Source organism: Mobula birostris, chromosome 11 (genome assembly GCF_030028105.1).
Source record: "Mobula birostris isolate sMobBir1 chromosome 11, sMobBir1.hap1, whole genome shotgun sequence".
Taxonomy (NCBI): domain Eukaryota; kingdom Metazoa; phylum Chordata; class Chondrichthyes; order Myliobatiformes; family Myliobatidae; genus Mobula; species Mobula birostris.
Window position 1 is genome coordinate 60,630,650 of NC_092380.1, and position 18,256 is coordinate 60,648,905.

General features: G+C 40.0%; 1 protein-coding gene across 4 annotated transcripts in view; it reads left to right on the forward strand.

Moving 5' to 3' along the window:
• Nucleotides 1–18,256, forward strand: part of nap1l4b (nucleosome assembly protein 1-like 4b) — a 122,185-nt gene that overhangs the window by 19,522 nt on the left and 84,407 nt on the right. For all 4 annotated transcript variants that reach the window (XM_072272300.1, XM_072272303.1, XM_072272302.1 and 1 more), the window contains 3 exons: nt 8,011–8,050; nt 12,672–12,739; nt 17,705–17,804. In XM_072272300.1, the coding sequence (XP_072128401.1) occupies nt 8,031–8,050; nt 12,672–12,739; nt 17,705–17,804 (188 nt within the window). In that variant the 5' untranslated portion in view covers nt 8,011–8,030. The remainder of the gene's footprint in view (nt 1–8,010; nt 8,051–12,671; nt 12,740–17,704; nt 17,805–18,256) is intronic.

The window sequence follows — 18,256 nt, forward strand, 5'->3', positions numbered from 1 at the left end:
TAAGGTCCAACAGTATGGTAGATTTTCAACAGACCAAACCAAAATGAAGACAAATGCACATTCGAGACAAGTCAGTAAAATGATAATAGAGAAGCACAAATCTGCGGAAGGGTACAAGACCACCTCAGAGGCACTGAACATACCTCGAAGCATTCCATCGTGAGAAAGTGGGAAAATTAAGAAACTACAGCTACACTGCCCAGGTCAGGCTGCCCCTCTAAATTTAGCCGTTGGGGAAAATAAAGGATGGCACTTGTAAGACAGGCTACTGTGATGCCAACAATCACTGTTGGGAACTTCAGAAGTCAATAGCTGCAACTAGAGATAATGTTCATGGCTCCACAATTTTTTAAGGCCTTGCACAAAAAGAGTATTTATGGAGAGAGTCGCAAGAAAGAAGCCCTGGCCAAAAAAAAAAAAATGCAAGTCCTTGCCCATCAAGACTCTGCAAAGCGTCACTCAGAAGATGCTGTAAAGGCATGGAAGAGAAGTTCTTGAGGTCGGATGAGACTAAAGTGGAACATTTTGGTCTCAACACGAAGTATGTGTGACATAAATCTAATACTGCACATCAGCAAGGTAACACCATCCCTACTATAAAGTATGGAGGTAGCACCATGCGATGGGATGCTTTTCAGCAGCAGGGACTGAAAATCTGGTCGGGATTATGGGAAGATGAATGCTGCTAAATACATGGGGGTGGGGGGAAGAATTGTTCACCTCGCATTGTGCGGCAACCTTGCTGTTTCTTTAGCATCTGTCTGGTTTTTGCGAGTCGAGTTGCTAGCTCGACGCTCAGCCCAGCGTGCAAGGAGCTGATCAGATTCAAACCTGGGACCACTCGCCACAAAATCTGGTGCGGATGCCACTACACCACCAGCTGGATTGAATACAGAGAGATCCTGAGTAAAGGCGTGCTAGCCTCTGCCAGAAAGTTTAACCTGGGGAGGAAGTTAATCTTTCAGCAGGATAACAACCCAAAGCACTGCCAGAGCAACCATGGAGTGGCTTCAAATGAAGAAAATTGATGTCCTTGAGTGGCCCAGTCAAAGTTCTGACCTTAACGGGATCCAACATCTCTGGCAAGATCTCAAGGTTGCTGTCAGTTACTGCTCCCCAACTAACATGGCATGGCTTGGGCAATTTTACATGGAGGAATGGGCAAATATGTCTCCATTATGTTGTGCAAAGCTCATACTTCAAAAAGACTACTGGCTGTTAAAGCTGCGAGATGTGGTTCAACGAACTACTGAGCAAATGTGATTAGTATATTTGAACTGCTGACTGTTTAATTTTTGATTTTTTTTTTGTTTTCCATGCTTTACAATATTCCTGTTACTGGGTTCTACTGTTGTGGGGGGGAAACATGTGTTTCACAAATAAAAATTCCCAGTTAAATTGATCAAAATCAGTCTGAACAAAGGGTTAGGACTGAATATTTTTACACGGCTCTGTAGTGTTTGGAAGTGTATGGTCATACACTTTGATAGAAGGAATAAATGCATAGATTATTTTCTAGGTGGAGATAAAATTCAAAATTCAGAGGTGCAAAAGGATTTGAGAGTCCTTGTGCAGGATTCTCGAAAGATGAACTTGCAGGTTCGGTTGGTAGTAATGAAGGCAAAAGCATTCATTTTGAGAGGACTAGAATGTAAGAGCAGTAATGTAATGCTGTGACTTTATAATATATTGAGCAGACCGCACTTAGGTTATTGTGAGCAGTTTTGAGCCCCTTATCCAAGAAAAAAATGTGCTGGTGTTGGAGAGGTTCATGAGAATGATTCCAGGAATAAAGGGGTTAATGTATGAGTGTTTGGCTCCGGGCCTGTGGGCCTGTACTCGCTGGAGTTCAGAAGAATGGGGGAGTGGCATTTCATTGTAACCTGTTGAATATTGAAAGGCCAAGATAGAGTGGATGTGGGGGAGAATGTTTCCTATAGTGAGTGAGTTTAGGGAATAAGGGCACAGCTTCACAATAGAAGGAGGTCCATTTAGAACAGAGACGAGCAGGAATTTTGTTAGCGAGAGGGTGGTGATTCTGTGTGTTTCATTGCCACGTACGGCTGTGGAGGCCAAGTCACTCAGTACATTAAAGCAGACGTTGATAGGTTCTTGATTAGGGCATCAAAGGTCTGGGACAAGGCAGGAGAATGAGTTTCAGGGGGATAATAAATCAGCTATGATAGAATGGCAGAGCAGACTTAATGTGCCAAGTGTTTTAATTTTGTTCATATGTTTGGTGACCAAATGCTGTAGGAACCCTAGCATCCTACCACTTTCAGTTAAATTTATATTCTAATGATTGATTCTCTAGGTAACCCTCCACTGGTTCTTTATTATTGTGTCATTTTTTTCTTTTTTTAAAAATTTTGGAAGAAAAGAATAGTCCATTAGTTTGGATTATGTAATCTGCAGCAAATGGTGCTTAAAAAATCTGTGAGGTGTTCTTATCACTTCTGTATGATTGCGGTCAGTAGTATGTTCAAGTGGAATCTGAATCAGATTTATTATCATCGGCATGTGTCGTGAAATTTGTTAATTTAGCAGCAATACATAATATAGTAGAAGAAGAAAAAATATAACTAAGTAAATAAGTTACTTGAATAGATTAAAAATCGTGCAAAAAAACCAAATAATATATATTTAAAAAGTGAGGAAGTGTTCACAGGTTCAATGTCCATTTAGGAATCAGATGGCAAAGGAGAAAAAGCTGTTCCTGAATCATTGAGTGTGTGCCTTCAAATTTCTGTATCTCCTACCTGATGGTAACAGTGAGAAAAGGGCATGCCCTGGGTGCTGGAGGACCTTAATAATGGACACTGCCTTTGTGAGACATCACTCCTTGAAGATGTCCTGGGAACTTTGTAGGCTAGTACTTAAGATGGAGCTGACTAAGTTTACAACCCTCTGCAACTTCTTCCAGTCCTGTGCAGTAGCCCTTCCATACCAGCCAGTGATGCACCCTGTCAGAGTGCTCTCCACGGTACCTCCATAGAAGTTTTTGAGTGTATTTGTTGACATACCAAATCTCTTCAAACTCCTAATGAAGTATAGGTGCTGTCTTGTCACCTTTATAACTGCATCGATATGTTGGGACAACACACGTCAAAGTTGCTGGTGAACGCAGCAGGCCAGGCAGCATCTGTAGGAAGAGGTGCAGTCGAAGTTTCAGGCCGAGACCCTTCGTCAGGACTGTTCGTCAGGATCGTTAGGACTCTGGGTTTTTCCCCCCTCCCCCTTTTCCTTCTCCCTGGGCCTCCTGTCCCACGATCCTCTCATATCCCTTTTGCCAATCACCTGTCCAGCTCTTGGCTCCATCCCTCCCCCTCCTATCATTTTGGATCTCCCCCTCCCCCTCCCACTTTCAAATCTCTTACTAGCTCTTCCTTCAGTTAGTCCTGACGAAGGGTCTCGGCCTGAAACGTCGACTGTACCTCGTTAAAGGAAATCCATGTCTGTCTAATTTTGTTTGAGGTAACAAGCAACATTGATAAAAGAAGTTAGAATAAGGGTTAATAAAACTAACATTTTATGTAGTCTACATGGACATAGAAAACTTGTTGATAACATTGCATGATGCTAACTGATGAAATAAAAGCTCAGTAGCAGGAAACATGGTACAGTAAAACACTTATAATCTGCACTTTGGCTATTTGGAAATCCCCATGGTCCAGCATCTGGTTTACCATGTGCTGGGTCCTGTGCTCCCTTTCCACTCAGCGTGTCTCTTCAACGTGGGAAACGAATTATTCCACTGAATAATGTCTTAAAAACAAAAGTAAATTAAGTGTTGGGATGTTAATAGAATAATCAATAATAAAAAGAAAGAATAATCAATAATACATTAAAATCTCATCTAGTACCAGAATAATTTAATTTTACTGTGTAATAGCTTAATGTTTTGGGATCAGGAAGCTCTTGCCAATGAAATTCAATAGGACTGGCTAGTCGATCCCTTATATTTTACAGGATATTAAGGTTCTAAACCTAAATGTAGAGGATATGATGGTACAATGAGGAAGAAATGTTTACACTGTAGAAAGGTATAAATAATTTGGTCATCTGGGTAGAAAAAAACAAATGTGACTGAATCCAGAAATTTGAGGAAGGAAGCTTGTAGGCATGAAATCAAATAAAGTTGAGAGAATATTGAAGGATGTGGAGGAAAGCATGATCTTTGTGGTGTATTTCCACTTGATTCTTAAAGGTAGCAGTGTGGATTACCAAAAGGATGTTTTGCTGGCTGCATCATAGTAGTCTTCCATTGTGAAGATTGCACACTCCGTCTGCCAGCGGCCACTTATTTTAATTCCACTTCCTATTCCCGTTCTGATATGTCTGTCCATAGCCTCCTTCACTGTCGTGATGAGGCCACACTCTGGAGGAACAGCACCTTATATTCCGTCTGGGTACTCTCCAACCTGATGGCGTAAGCATCAATTTCTGAACTTCCAGTAGTGTTCCCCTTACCACCCCCTTTCTTTCTTCCATAGCCTTCTGTTCTCTTCTATCAGACTCTCCCGTCTCCACTCCTGTATCTCTTTCACCAATCAGTTTCCCAGCTCTTTACTTCAGCCCTCCCGCCTTCAGGTTTCACCTAATACCTTGCGTTTTTCTCCACTACCCTCACCTTTTAAATCTACTCTTCAGCTTTTTTTCCCTCCAGTCCTGCCGAAGGGTCTCAGCCCGAAACGTCGACTGTACTTTTTTCCATAGATGCTGCCTGGCCTGCTGAGTTCCTCCCACATTTTGTGTGTGTTGCTTGGATTTCCGGCATCTGTATATTTTCTCTTTTTTGTGATTGGAGGAAGAGGTTTGAGTGGGATGAAGGAGGATGGGTTGGTGAAAGCAAGAAAGCAGTTGGATGGCAGTTGCATTGGAATAGTAGGGAGAAGTGGTTGTGTAGGTTTTTACTGGGGGAGGCATTATGGACAATGCAGAAAAGAATATATAATAGGGTCAGGAGTAGCCTGTATGGTCCCTTCAACCTGTTCTGTCACACGATATGATGCGGCTAATCTTGATCTTAGCTCCATTGGGAGGGTGGGGGTTATTACTAAGGATATCAATGGTAGTATGTGCATTCAATAATAATGAGTACTGTCTGCAACAATTTAAAAATACCGAGAGAAGAAGAACCCTCCAAAAACAAATTAAGATGAAGTTCTTTGACACAGAAGCGGGGATAGAGGAGTATGGGAAGATTCTGAAATCATTTGATCAGTGGCTTGGATTATTTGAGCTGAATGACTTGTTTCAATGTTGTGGTTTATGCTTCCTTATGAGAATTCATTTTTGACTTGCCTAGTGTGCATGTTAATCCCAGTGTAAAACTTGGTTTAGTGGAATGAGGTTTGAATAATTGGGCTTTTGACATTGGTTGTCAATCTATACTGATGCATGGTGACTCAAAAGTCATCTTTTGTTTTTAATTTATTTCACGCAGTAGCTGTATGTTGTAGTTGCTAATTTGTTGTTACACAAGATTGCCTTAAAAGAAACAGTATTGGTGGAAAATTTTCAGCTGCACTGTAGGGAGTAAACTGACACTAAATTGGGCAGCTTTCCCTGAATTAATAAGTTTCTAGTTAAGTTTAACAACAGCATTTCATATGGCATACAAATTTCTTAAGTTGAAAACTGGTTGCCTGAGCACTTCAAAATCCTATGTGATCTGAAATGCTTTGGAACTGAGATTTTTTTCCCCCTTGCTTTCATTTTGATTTTTAACTCTTGAGAAATGTACAGCATTTATGTATGTTGGCCAAAGTTTAAAAACATCACTAAACTGCATTTTTGTGTTTTTCAAATCTACCTTGGGATCTATTCTGATTTATTTAAATTCCCAGTTGATTTAAACTACCTGAGTGTATTTGTATATTAGTCGCTAGAATAAAATCAAACCTATGCTGTATCAAAGTTTTGTTAACAAGCTATGACACTCATGCCTATGCAGTTCAAAACACAAGATTATTAATTCTATAGGAACAGCAGCTTACTATGTCTTTGTTCACTAAGTTGCTGAAGATGTACCAGAGGCTTTTTATGGTCAATTATTTGTAATTTATAATCAGTTGGCAATCTATAGTAAGCTGATGATTCCATTGCAGTAGTATTATATGCCACTTGTTTTATTTATGTAGGTAACATTGAACAGGTTACAGAATTATGAAAACATATATGACGGAATTCAGTTTTGCCCAGCTCAATCCAGAAAACACACCAAAATCACATGTGTTCATTGACTGGGCATGGGCTTTGCTGGATCATGATGTTTTTGGTCCAAGGTTCTTCAGAAATCAAGAATGAGGCATAAAACTTGTTACATACTCATTTACTAAACATTACAAGAATGAAAAGAGGAGGAGAAAGAAAATGAAGCATGTGTGAGAGAGGGAGAAAGGAGGATGTAGATATAAATATAAAGAGACCTTTGCAGCAGGGGAAAATAAAAGCATAGAACCCAGTCCTATTTAGTCTGGTCCTCTTATACCAATCTGCTGATAACACACATTTCATTGAATTTCCATAGATAACAGTTCAGCCACCAGATAGCCCTCATTCAAGGAATGCGATACTTGCCACTGAAACCAAGGGGCTTCCAGAAAGTACAGAGGAGCTGTTCAGACTAAATTTATTATCAAAGCACATACATGTCACCATAAACAACCGAGATTCAGTTTTTTTAGACAGGCTAAATAATCCATAATCATAATAGAATCAATGAAAGACCACAGCAACTTGGACGTTCAACCATGTGCTATGATGCAGTCAGTCAACTTACTCTCCAAAACATATCTACAGAATTTTGTAAAATTTTTAGATGTCATGCGAAATCTTCACAAACTAATGCCATGCTTTCTATAATTGTATTTGAGTGCTGGGCCCAGGACAGGTCTTCCAAAATAATAACTGATCAATTTAAAGTTGTGGAGCCTCTCTGCCTCTCTGCCCGATGAGGGCTGGCTCATGGAGTTCTGGTTTCCTTTTCCTGAAATCCATAATCAGCTCCAAGGTCTTGATGACATTGAGTAAGAAGTTGTTGTTATGACACCACTCAGCCAGGTTTTCGATCTCCCTCCTATATACTGATTCGGCCTACGGCAGTGGTGCCGTGAGTAAAGTAGAATATGGCATTGGAGCTCCGCTTAGGCATATGGAATAAAGCAAATAAAACGGGACTAATCACACAGCCTTGTGGTGCACCTGTGCTGTTGAAGATTGTGGAGGAGGTGTTGTCAATTCAAATTGACTAGGGTCTGCAAGTGAGGAAATGAGGAAACTAACCATTAGAAAACCCGTTGAACAATTACTTGTATATGGATATTTATATAAACAAGCATAAAAAGTTAAACTACAAGGAAACTAACAATTGTACAGTCCAATCCATCAGCTTCACTGGCAAGGTGAGTATTTATTACACATCTCAGTTCCTAAGAAACCTTTGATGCATATCACCTGTAGATTAACTGGGCCTTGCATTATGTAAATAAACAATTTATGGATTACTTTTGTAATTATAAAAGGTTAACAAAAACTAAAATGGGGCATATATTACACTTTAAATTATCAGACATTTAAGCAAAAATCTCAATGGTCAGTGCTTGCATAGTTTAGTGCAATGTAACACATCATTTCACTTTTAATTTTAAATTAAGCATCTCAGTTTTAGCTCTCCTGTTATTTATTTGTTTCTGTCAATACTGAAATCTCTTCATAATTAAAGAATTCAGGATGTTATTGACACACTGAGCTGCCATGATACTTTTATTAACAGAAGGTTAAAGATTCTGGATTTTGTCATAGTATTCCTACACACAAGTTTTCATTTGGTTAAAAAATTATGTTGTTGAAGTAATACACATTGCCTCAGAATATTTATGTAAATGTCCTGTATGGCAGTGTTTTGTTTTTCTTTTAATGTTATTTGTCCTGAGGCTGTTTATTGAATGGTATTGGTTCCATTTCATACTATTTCCAGTTAATTTTGCTATTTATTTCTTTTTCTAGTTGGACCATCATCATCGTGAATGATGGCTGATAAGAATAGGTAAGACGCATTAAGCTATTGGTCACTTGCATTCATTTAAATGGTAGTTTGGTTTAGGAAGATCAAAAGAGTAATATTGCTGAAAATGATACAACTGCTATAAAATTATGTAGTGCAAAAGAGAGCCATAAAATAGTGAGATAGTGTACATGGGTTCATTGTCCATTCAGAAATCTGATGGCAGAGGGGAAGAAGGTGTTCCTGAAACATTGAGTGTGTCTCTTCAGGCTCCTGTACCACTTCCTTGATAGTAACAATGAGAAGAAGGCATGTCCTTAATGATCGAAGCTTCCTTTTTGAAGCATCATACTTTGAAGTTGTTCTCAATGCTGGGGAAGCTGTTGCCCATGATGGAGCTGGCTGAGCTTACAACTTTTTGTTCTGATCCTGTGCAGTGGCCTCCTCCATACCAAATAGTGATGCAACCAGTTAGAATGCTGTCCATGGTACATCTGTAGAAATTTGTGAGAGTTTTTGGTGACATACCATGTCTCCTCAAACTAATGAAACTTGGCTGTTGTCATACCTTCTTTGTAATTGTATCAATATGTTGGGCCTAGGATAGGTCTTCAGAACTGTTAGCACCCAGGAACTTGGAACTGTTCAGCTTTTCCACTGCTGATCCCTCTGACTACTGGTGTGTGTTCCTTGGGCTTCCCTTTCCTGAAGTCCACAATCAATTCCTTGGTCTTACTAACGTTGTGCAAGGTTGTTGTTGCGACACCACTCAACCAATTGATCTATCTCACTCCTGTGCATCTCCTTGTCACCATCTGAAATTCTGCCAACAGTAGTCATGTCCTCAGCAAATTTATAGATGGTGTTTGAGCTGTGCCTAGCCACACAGTCGTGGGTGTAGAGAGAGTAATGCAGTGGGCTAAGCACATGTCCTTGAGGTGCACCAGTCTTGATTGAAAGCGAGAAGATGATGATATTTCCGATCCCCACTGACTGTTGTCTCCCTACGAGGAAGTCAAGGATCTAGTTGCAGAGTGAAGTATAGGGGCCCTGGTTTTGGACGTGTTGGCTAGAACTGAGGGTATGATTGTTTTGAATGTTGAGCTGTAAACAATAAAAAGCAGCCTGATGTACTTAATGATTTTGTTGAGGTTCAGGTATTGTGCAGAATACTTGATCTTTGAAGGCAAAATTTTAATCAGTATTAAATCGGAGCATTACTGTGAGAAATGTCACAATATGCTGACATAATTTTGATCTTTACCTGGGATTTATCCACCCTGATCCATTTTAACTATTCTTGGCATTTGGCATCCATGTTAAGTATCCATAAGAGCATGATAAAATTAAGATTATGTAATGCATTATCTCAGTATAATCATGGTTGATTAGAATTTTGGTCCTAAATTGAAGTCCATCTTGGCTTTGAAGTCAGTTGATAACTCTGTATCCGCAGCCTTCCAGAATGGAATTCTAAAGGTTCGCAATTCCAAAAGTAGATTTCACCTCTGCACTTCCATATTTCTGGGTGGGGTATCTGTAAGAAGCATTGCATGGTCTGGATAGTTGCAGAATATTATCGGATCATTCGAAGTATGTTTTCTGATTTCATTGTAAACAACCAAATTCCCTTCTGCAATGAATTTAAAAAGCCAGCCCTCATTTGGATATATAAATCTAAATACATGACAAAGGAGAATAAAAATGGCTTTCTGCTAAAATCTAAAGCATTTGTGGCTATCTGTGGCTATTACTGATAAGATTCATTTAGTCCCTGGGACAGCAAAAGGTCCCTGGTTCCCTGTTGATGGTCCTTCACGATGGATGCTGCCTTCTTGTGGCATTGTTTTTTTTAAAATGTCCTCAATGGTGGGAGGCTAGTGCCCATGATAGAACTAGCTGCAGCTTTTTCTGGTACTGTGGATTAGAGCCTCCGTACCAGACATGGACTGGTTGCGTCACTAAGACATAGGAGCAGAATTAGGCTGTTCGGCCCATTGAATCTGCTCTGCCATTACATCATGGCTGATTTATTAATCAGTCTCAGCCCTGTTCTTCTGCCTGTTTCCAGTAATCTTTGACACCCTTACTAATCAACAACCTGTCAACTTCCTCTTTAAATATGCCCAATCATATTAGTGTCCAGGAAGAGCAGGGTGAGCTGCCTCAACCACAAAGCACTCACATCTACTGTGATGAAGTGCTCTGAGAGTTTGATTATGGCTAGAATTGACTCCTCCCTGAACAAGGACCTGGATTCGCTGCAATTTGCATACCATCGCAAGTAGGTCTACAGCGGATACAATCTCACTGTCTCTCCACTTGGCCTTGGAATATTTGGTCAATAGCAATACCTATGTCAGTATAGCTCAGCGTCCTAATGCAATCATCCCGTCCCTACTAGTCAACAAGTACGCAAAACCTGGACCTCTGTACCGCACTCTGCATAATTTCCTTGACTTCATCAAGAGGCCATAGTTGAGTCAGATCAGAAATAACATGTCCTCCTTGCTGTTAATCAACACCGGAATAACTCAGGGATGTATGCTTAGCCCACTACTGTACTGTCAACACTCATGACTGTGTGGCTAGGGATAGCTCCAATGCCATCTACGCATTTGCCGATAACACACGTGTTGTTGACAGAATCTCAGGTGGTGACGAGGAAGCATACAGGAGTGGTGTAACAACAATGACAACAACCTTGAATTCAATGTCAGTAAGACCAAGGAATTGATTGTTGACTTCAGCATGAGGAAATTGGGAGAATGCATAGCAGTTCTCAGAGGGGCCAGTAATGGCAAGGGTGAGCAGCTTCAAATTCCTGGGTGTCAATATCTGAAGAGCTACTGAGCCCAACATATTGGATGCAATTACTAAGAAGGTATGCCAGCAGCTATATTTCATTTAGGAGCTTGAGGAGATTTAATACATTACCAAAGATTAGCAGATTTTCACAGATGTCCTGTGGAGTGCTTTCTGATAACTCGTGTAGATAGAAGATTGGCTGAGGTCCAAGAAGATTGTTCTTTGCAATTATACATGAACTCAAGAAAATAATTAATGTGGCTATTCAGGAGGAAGGATGCATAGGGAAAGATAGCAGTTGAGTTTAAACTCGCAGTTAGGAATTGTTTAATTTTGATTATCCCAACTGACCAGTGATTGTGATATAGCTGCATATGAATATTATCACAAGACAAAGGAGCTGAAGTAGGCCATTCGGCCCATGGAGTCTGCTCCGCAGCTCCCCCATGAGCTAAACTATTCACCCATCTAGTTCCAATTTCTGGCTTTTTCCCCATATCCCATGATACCCTGACTAATTAGATACCTGTCAATCTCCTCCTTAAACACCCTCAATGATCGGGCCTCCACAGCCATATGTGGCAACGAATTCCACAAATCCACAACCCCCTGGCTAAAAAAATTTCTCCTGATCTCTGTTTTAACTGGGTACCCTCTAATTCTAAGACTATGGCCTCTTGTCCTGGACTCAACCACCAAGGGAAACAACCTTTCCACATCTACTCTGTCCAACCCTTTCAACATTGGAAACGTTTCATTGAGATCCCCTCTCATTCTTCTATACTTTAATGAATACAATCCAAGAGCCGACAGACGCTCCTCATATGTTAGCCCCTGCATTCCAGGTATCATCCTCGTACATCTTCTCTGAACTCTCTCCTACATCAGTATATCCTTTCTAAGATAGGGGGCCCAAAACTGCACACAGTATTCCAAATGAGGTCTCACTAATGCCCCATAGAGCCTCATCAACACCTCCTTACTCTTATACACTATTCCTCTTGAAATGAATGCCAACATAGCATTCGCTTTCCTTACGGCCAATCCAACTTGGTGGTTAACCTTTAGGGTATCCTGCACGAGGACCCCCAAGTCCCTTTGCACTTCCGATTTTTGAATTTTCTCCCCATCTAAATAATAATCTGCCTGATTATTTCTTCTTCTGAAATGTATAACCGTACATTTGTCAACGTTGTATCTCATCTGCCATTTCTTTGCCCACTCTCCTAAACTGACTAAGTCTCTCTGCAACCTTTCCGTTTCATCAACATTTCCTGCTCCTCCACCTATCTTGGTGTCATCCGCAAACTTGGCCACAAAACCATTTAATCCATAATCCAAATCATCGATATACATCGTAAAAAGAAGCAGCCACAACACCGACCCCTGCGGAACACCACTAGTAACCGGCAACCAATCAGAATAGGATCCCTTTATTCCTACCCTTTGCTTTCTGCCTATTAGCGAATGCTCCACCCATTCCAATATCTTTCCTGTAATTCCATGGGCTCTCATCTTATTAAGCAGCCTCATATGCGGCACCTTAGCGAAGGCCTTTTGAAATCCAAATACACAACATCCACAGCCTCTCCCTTGTCAATCTTATTCGAGATTACCTCAAAAAATTCCAATAAGTTGGTAAGGCAGGATCTTCCCTTCATGAAACCATGCTGGCTTCGGCCTATCTTGTCATGCACCTCAAGGTATTTCATAACCTCGTCCTTATATTGCAATTCATATGTTCCTCTTCAGAGTATGCATAAGGGGAGACTTAGTTAAATTAATTTCCCTTTTTTTAGCAACAGACCTGTGCTAGTTCATATACTCTTTGTGACAATGCTGTTTTGTGTTTTAGTAAAGGGGATGATGCTTCTGTAGAACCTTTGGGAATCGACAAACAGCCAACTGAGAGCAAAGGAAAAGGTACAGTTATTACAAGTATCCATGTTCATTAATTTTAATGATAGTTAAGCTGTTATTTTAGTTGAATTGGAAAACAATGTACATTTTTAGTATTTTCTTTAATAACTTACCCTTTTCATTACAATCAATTGCACTGTACATAACCTGTTATTCCACAGACATGGGGTTCCATTCTGGTGCTATATCAAATCTAGATAATATGCCAATTCTCCATAAATGCCATTGAGACAAGCAAACTTGTCTGCAACATTATGTAACAGTATTTCATAGTCATACTTTATTGATCCCGGGGGAAATTGGTTTTCATTACAGTTGCACCATAAATAATAAATAGTAATAGAACCATAAATAGTTAAATAGTAATATGTAAATTATGCCAGTAAATTATGAAATAAGTCCAGGACCAGCCTATCGGCTCAGGGTGTCTGACCCTCCAAGGGAGGAGTTGTAAAGTTTGATGGTCACAGGCAGGAATGACTTCCTATGATGCTCTGTGCTGCATCTCGGTGGAATGAGTCTCTGGCTGAATGTACCCCTGTGCCCACCCAGTACATTATGTAGTGGATGGGAGACATTGACCAAGATGGCATGCAACTTGGACAGCATCCTCTTTTCAGACACCACCGTGAGAGAGTCCAGTTCCATCCCCACAATGTCACTGGCCTAATGAATGAGTTTGTTGATTCTGTTGGTGTCTGCTACCGTCAGCCTGCTGCCCCAGCACACAACAGCAAACATGATAGCACTGGCCACCACAAACTCGTAGAACATTCTCAGCATCATCTGGCAGATGTTAAAGGACCTCAGTCTCCTCAGGAAATAGAAACGGCTCTGACCCTTCTTGTAGACAGCCTCAGTGTTCTTAGACCAGTCCAGTTTATTGTCAATTCGTATCCCCAGGTATTTGTAATCCTCTACCATGTCCACACTGACACCCTGGATGGAAACAGCGGTCACCGGTACCTTAGCTCTCCTCAGGTCTACCACCAGCTCCAATTTGTATTAGAAGAATAAACACTATTTTATTAAAATAATTTGAGTGGTTCATACATGATTTTGATCTTATTAATCTGAATAAGAGGTTCATGTATTAGCAAGAGTAACTTCTTTTAATAAGCTTGTCTTATAAGAAATCCATGTTATAAAAATAACTCGGTTAAGTCAGTGGACTTTGAAATCTTTTACATTTAGGAATTTGATTGAGGATTATTATTTGGGTTCTATATTGATGGTGTCAGCCTCTGGCTTTAATATGCAGTCTCTCCTACTGGATTCCCCCCTTTCCAGCCCTGTATTTCTTTCACCAATCAACTTCCCAGCTCTTTACTTCATCCCTCCTGCTCCTGATTTCACCTATCACTTTGTGTTTTTCTCTCCCCTCCCCCACAACTTAAATAAACTCCTCATCTTTTTTTCTCCAGTCCTGCCGAAATGTCTTGGCTGGATACGTCGACTGCACTTTTTCCCATAGATGCTGCCTGGCCTACTGAGTTCTTCCAGCATCTTGTGTGTGTTGCTTGGATTTCCAGCATCTGTAGATTTTCTCTTGTTTGTGAACTGCTTGAGATAGCTGCTGACATAATTATTTGTATGCACTTCTGTGGAGGTATAGTACAAATTTCTTCCACTGAATCTGCAGCTCTTACATAATTTCATAATGTTGAAGATGTAGTGTCGCAGTAGGGAGGGTGCAGAATAATCACCAGCTGCTTAGAAAACATGCCAGTGACCACATTTCATGATTTGGGTTGAAATGTAGGGGTAAGCTAACCATTGGATACAAAATTGGCTTGGTAAGAGGGTTGTTTATCAGATTGGAAGCCTGTCAGCAGTGACGAGCTGCAAGGATTGGTACTGGATCCACTATTATTGTTCATCTGTATTTGTGTTTTGGACAACAACGTTGTTAATTTAGTAAGTTTGCAGGCAACGCTAAAATTGTTGGTATAGTGGGCAGTGAAGACGATTGTCTAAATTTACAAGGGTAACTAAACTAACCAACAGAGGACAACTAAAAAAATTCTGTAAGGGTGAAGGAGGCAAAATCTGAGGGTAAACTAGAGTGCATGAGCTTAAGATGATATTTGAAAGGGAGCAGGGAGGCAATTTTTTTCCCGCACACTGATTGTTGGGGGCATATAGAGCAGCTGTCAGAGGAAGCATGCAAGGTAGATAAAATTGTAATGTTTAAAAGACATCAAGTACATGGGTGGGAAAGATTAGAGGGATAAGGAGAAAGTTGAATTTAAGTAGTTAACTGGTCAGCAGGGACAAATTGGGCACACAGGCCTGTTTCCAGACAAACAAACAATCTGCTGGAGGAGCTCAGTGGGTTCAGCAGCATTGATCAGGGGAAAGGATTTTTTGATGTTTCAGGTCAAAACACTGCATCAGGATTTGCTTCCCCTCCACTCAGCCTGTTTCCGAGCTCTATATGTCTTTACTGTAAGAAAAGATGCAACTCATTTGCTGAAACCATTTCCTGTTTCATGTTAATTTTGTATTCTCTCCTTACAGAATTTCTTCCTTCGGTCTTGTTAGTTTTTGGTTTAATCTCAAGGTTCCTCTTCTTCCTTTTGTTTTAACATCCTTTGGTCATTTTTTTTTAAAGTTGTCGTACCACACATCGTGAAAATCTAAAGTAATTTTATTTCCTTTTAACGTCATGAAAATACTTCAATTTACCAAGTCCATGCTGACCATGAACCACAACTTTTTCAATTTGTTTCTCTCCCTAATTTTCTTTTGTTAGCCACAGGACATCCTTCTATTCCAGTGCGAAAAACTATCTGCCTTTGCAAGTTAAAATATTTTTTTGCATATCTGCCATCATTTGTTAATAGCCTTGTCTTTCAATCTTTTTTTTGGATCTGGTCACTAGCTTTTTCACCTATATAATTTACATGATTTAATATAATCAGTTGAGACCTATATTTCTATCTGCAACATATGAAAGCCTGTCATGTTATAATTGCTCTTTCCCAAAGGATCCATTACTACAAATTTATTAATTAATTCCTTCTCATTACCCATTACTAGATCTAAAATAACCTGTTCCCTTGAATATTCCCTCTGGCTAGTATGATTTCAAAGTTCAAAGTAAATTTTATTATGAAAGTACATATATTTCACCATATAAAACCCTGAGATTCTTTTTTTTTTGGCATACTGAATAAATCTACAGAATATTAACCATAACAGAATCAATGAAAGATTGCCTAGCTAGGTGTTCAACCAGAGTGCAAAAGACAACAAACAGTGCAAATATAAAAAGAAATCATAAATAAGCAAGCAAACAATAAATATTGAGAACATGAGATGGAGTCCTTAAAAGTAAGTCCATTGGTTGGAGGAGCATTTCAGTGAGGGGACAGGTGAAATTGGGTGATGTTATCGCCCCGGTTCAAGAGCCTGATGCTTGGGGGACAATAACTGTTCCTGAGTCTGGTGATAGGAGTCCTGGGGCTCTTGTACCTTTTTCTTGATGGTAGCGGCAGGAAGAGAGTGTGTCCTCTGGCAGAAATCTCTGATGATAGATGCTGCCTTCATGCAACAGTGTTTCATGTAGATGTGCTCAATGGTTGGGGAGGGTTTTACCCATGATGGAATGGGCTGTATCCACGACTTTTTGTATAATTTTCCATTCAAGAGCATTGGGGTTTCCATGCCAGGCTGTGATGCAGCCAGTCAATGTACTCTCCAATTTGCCCGATCTCTGCAAAAATTAAACTAATTTGCAACTATTGCTGTATCTTTCGTAAATGTCCTGTTATTTCTTGATGTCAAAGGTCTTTGTAGTCTCCCACCAGCCCAATCTGTACCCAAATTGTTTCTACACGTTAAGCTTTTGATCCAATGCCATTCCTCACAAGCAACCACCAGTTCCTCCCTCCAATTCCTCTTATGCTTCCAAATTATAAAATGTCAGTTCCCTTGCAATGACATCCTTGTAGTGGCCATCAGATTACACCCATTTGTTTTGGTCCACAGTGCAGCATTTAAAACCAGCTGAACTAAATAGGCATGCCTGTTTCCCTGAATAGGACAGTCTGAAGCTAGCAACTATAGGTTAAAGTAAGAGGAGAAAGATTTCAAGGAGACTAGAAGGGAAAGATACAAAAGGAATAGATATAAAAGGCAAGTTTTTTTTTGTGAAGTATGGTGGATATGTGAAAGAAGCTGCCAGTATAAGTGGTAGAGGTGGGTGCACTTACATAAAAGACATTGGACATATAAACGGAAAGAAAAGGTTTAGAGGCATGTAGGCCAAATACAAGCAAGTGAGTCTAGATGAGACAGGCACATTGATTGGCATAGATGGATTAGGCTGAAGAGCCTATTTTAGTGCTCTGTTACTCTCAAGATTTTTGCCTCAGTTGTCCTTCAAGCTTCTAAAGAGATATGCTTAACCCCTGGCACAAAGGAAGCAGTATTTCTTTCCGAACTTGGACACAATAGCAAAATTGTATATCTGTGCTCCTGTTTGTATTGTATAGCTTTTAGAGGATGACTGTATATTTGAAAATATGCAAAGAATGCTCTCTTACGCACTTTGCAGTTTCCAGAGCGCTGATTCCAGCTCATCAATGAAGCTGAACTTCTCTGAACTGCAAATAAGATTGCAGTGGATCACGGTGGCCTCCAGCAACTGCCAAGTTCTGTAGCCACATGCCATGTCCACTATAATTGGTCATCTTTTAATAACTACTTTTGTAATTTAAATTACATGTAGGCTCAAAGCTATCTTCTGATTGCATTGAGCCATTGCCTGAAATGTCATTGCATTTGAAAGTAGACCATGTGATTTTAAGATGAGAGAAATGGTGATATTGAATATATGAGATCTCTACTGATGTTTACCCTCAAGTTTGGGAGTGAATAATGAAATAGGAATTAATGTTTTTTTTGGTCATATGTTGACTGTGCTGATGGAATGTGTGTTCACAATTATTCCCTCCTTTACAGCAAAATTGACAGCTCAGGTCATGCCGAATCCACAGGTATTAGCAGCTTTGCAGGAAAAACTTGACAGTATTTCACACACTCCATCAAGCTACATTGAAACGTGAGTAGAATGTTTACAAGTTGGTTTGGGCATTAATTTCCAGAAGCAGTGCATCAATTATTTGCAACACCATAATGCAATCATGGTGCTTTGTTGCCTTTTGATTTTTAATTGTTACCTTCGGGGATTTCATATGGGTGGTTTTTGATACTAGTTTGTCCTTCATCTTTTTTTGGAGTGGTCCTGTTACAGCCTAAGAGTAATAGCTGTTCAGGAAGCTTCCACAAATATAATGAAAGAAAAAGCTCTATCTCTCTGCACAAGCTGGATTGTCAGACTGCCTGAGCAAGAACCAGAATTGAAGTAATAGAGAGTAACTGTCACAGATTTTCACCTCTTTCCCCTCCCACCACACCCCCATTTACTAGGATGAGGCAGATTGGTTGTTTTTTTTTACCCCGTGTGGTGTTTCTGCCATTAACATCATCTCCCTCAGCTGCTGAAATCCTTAT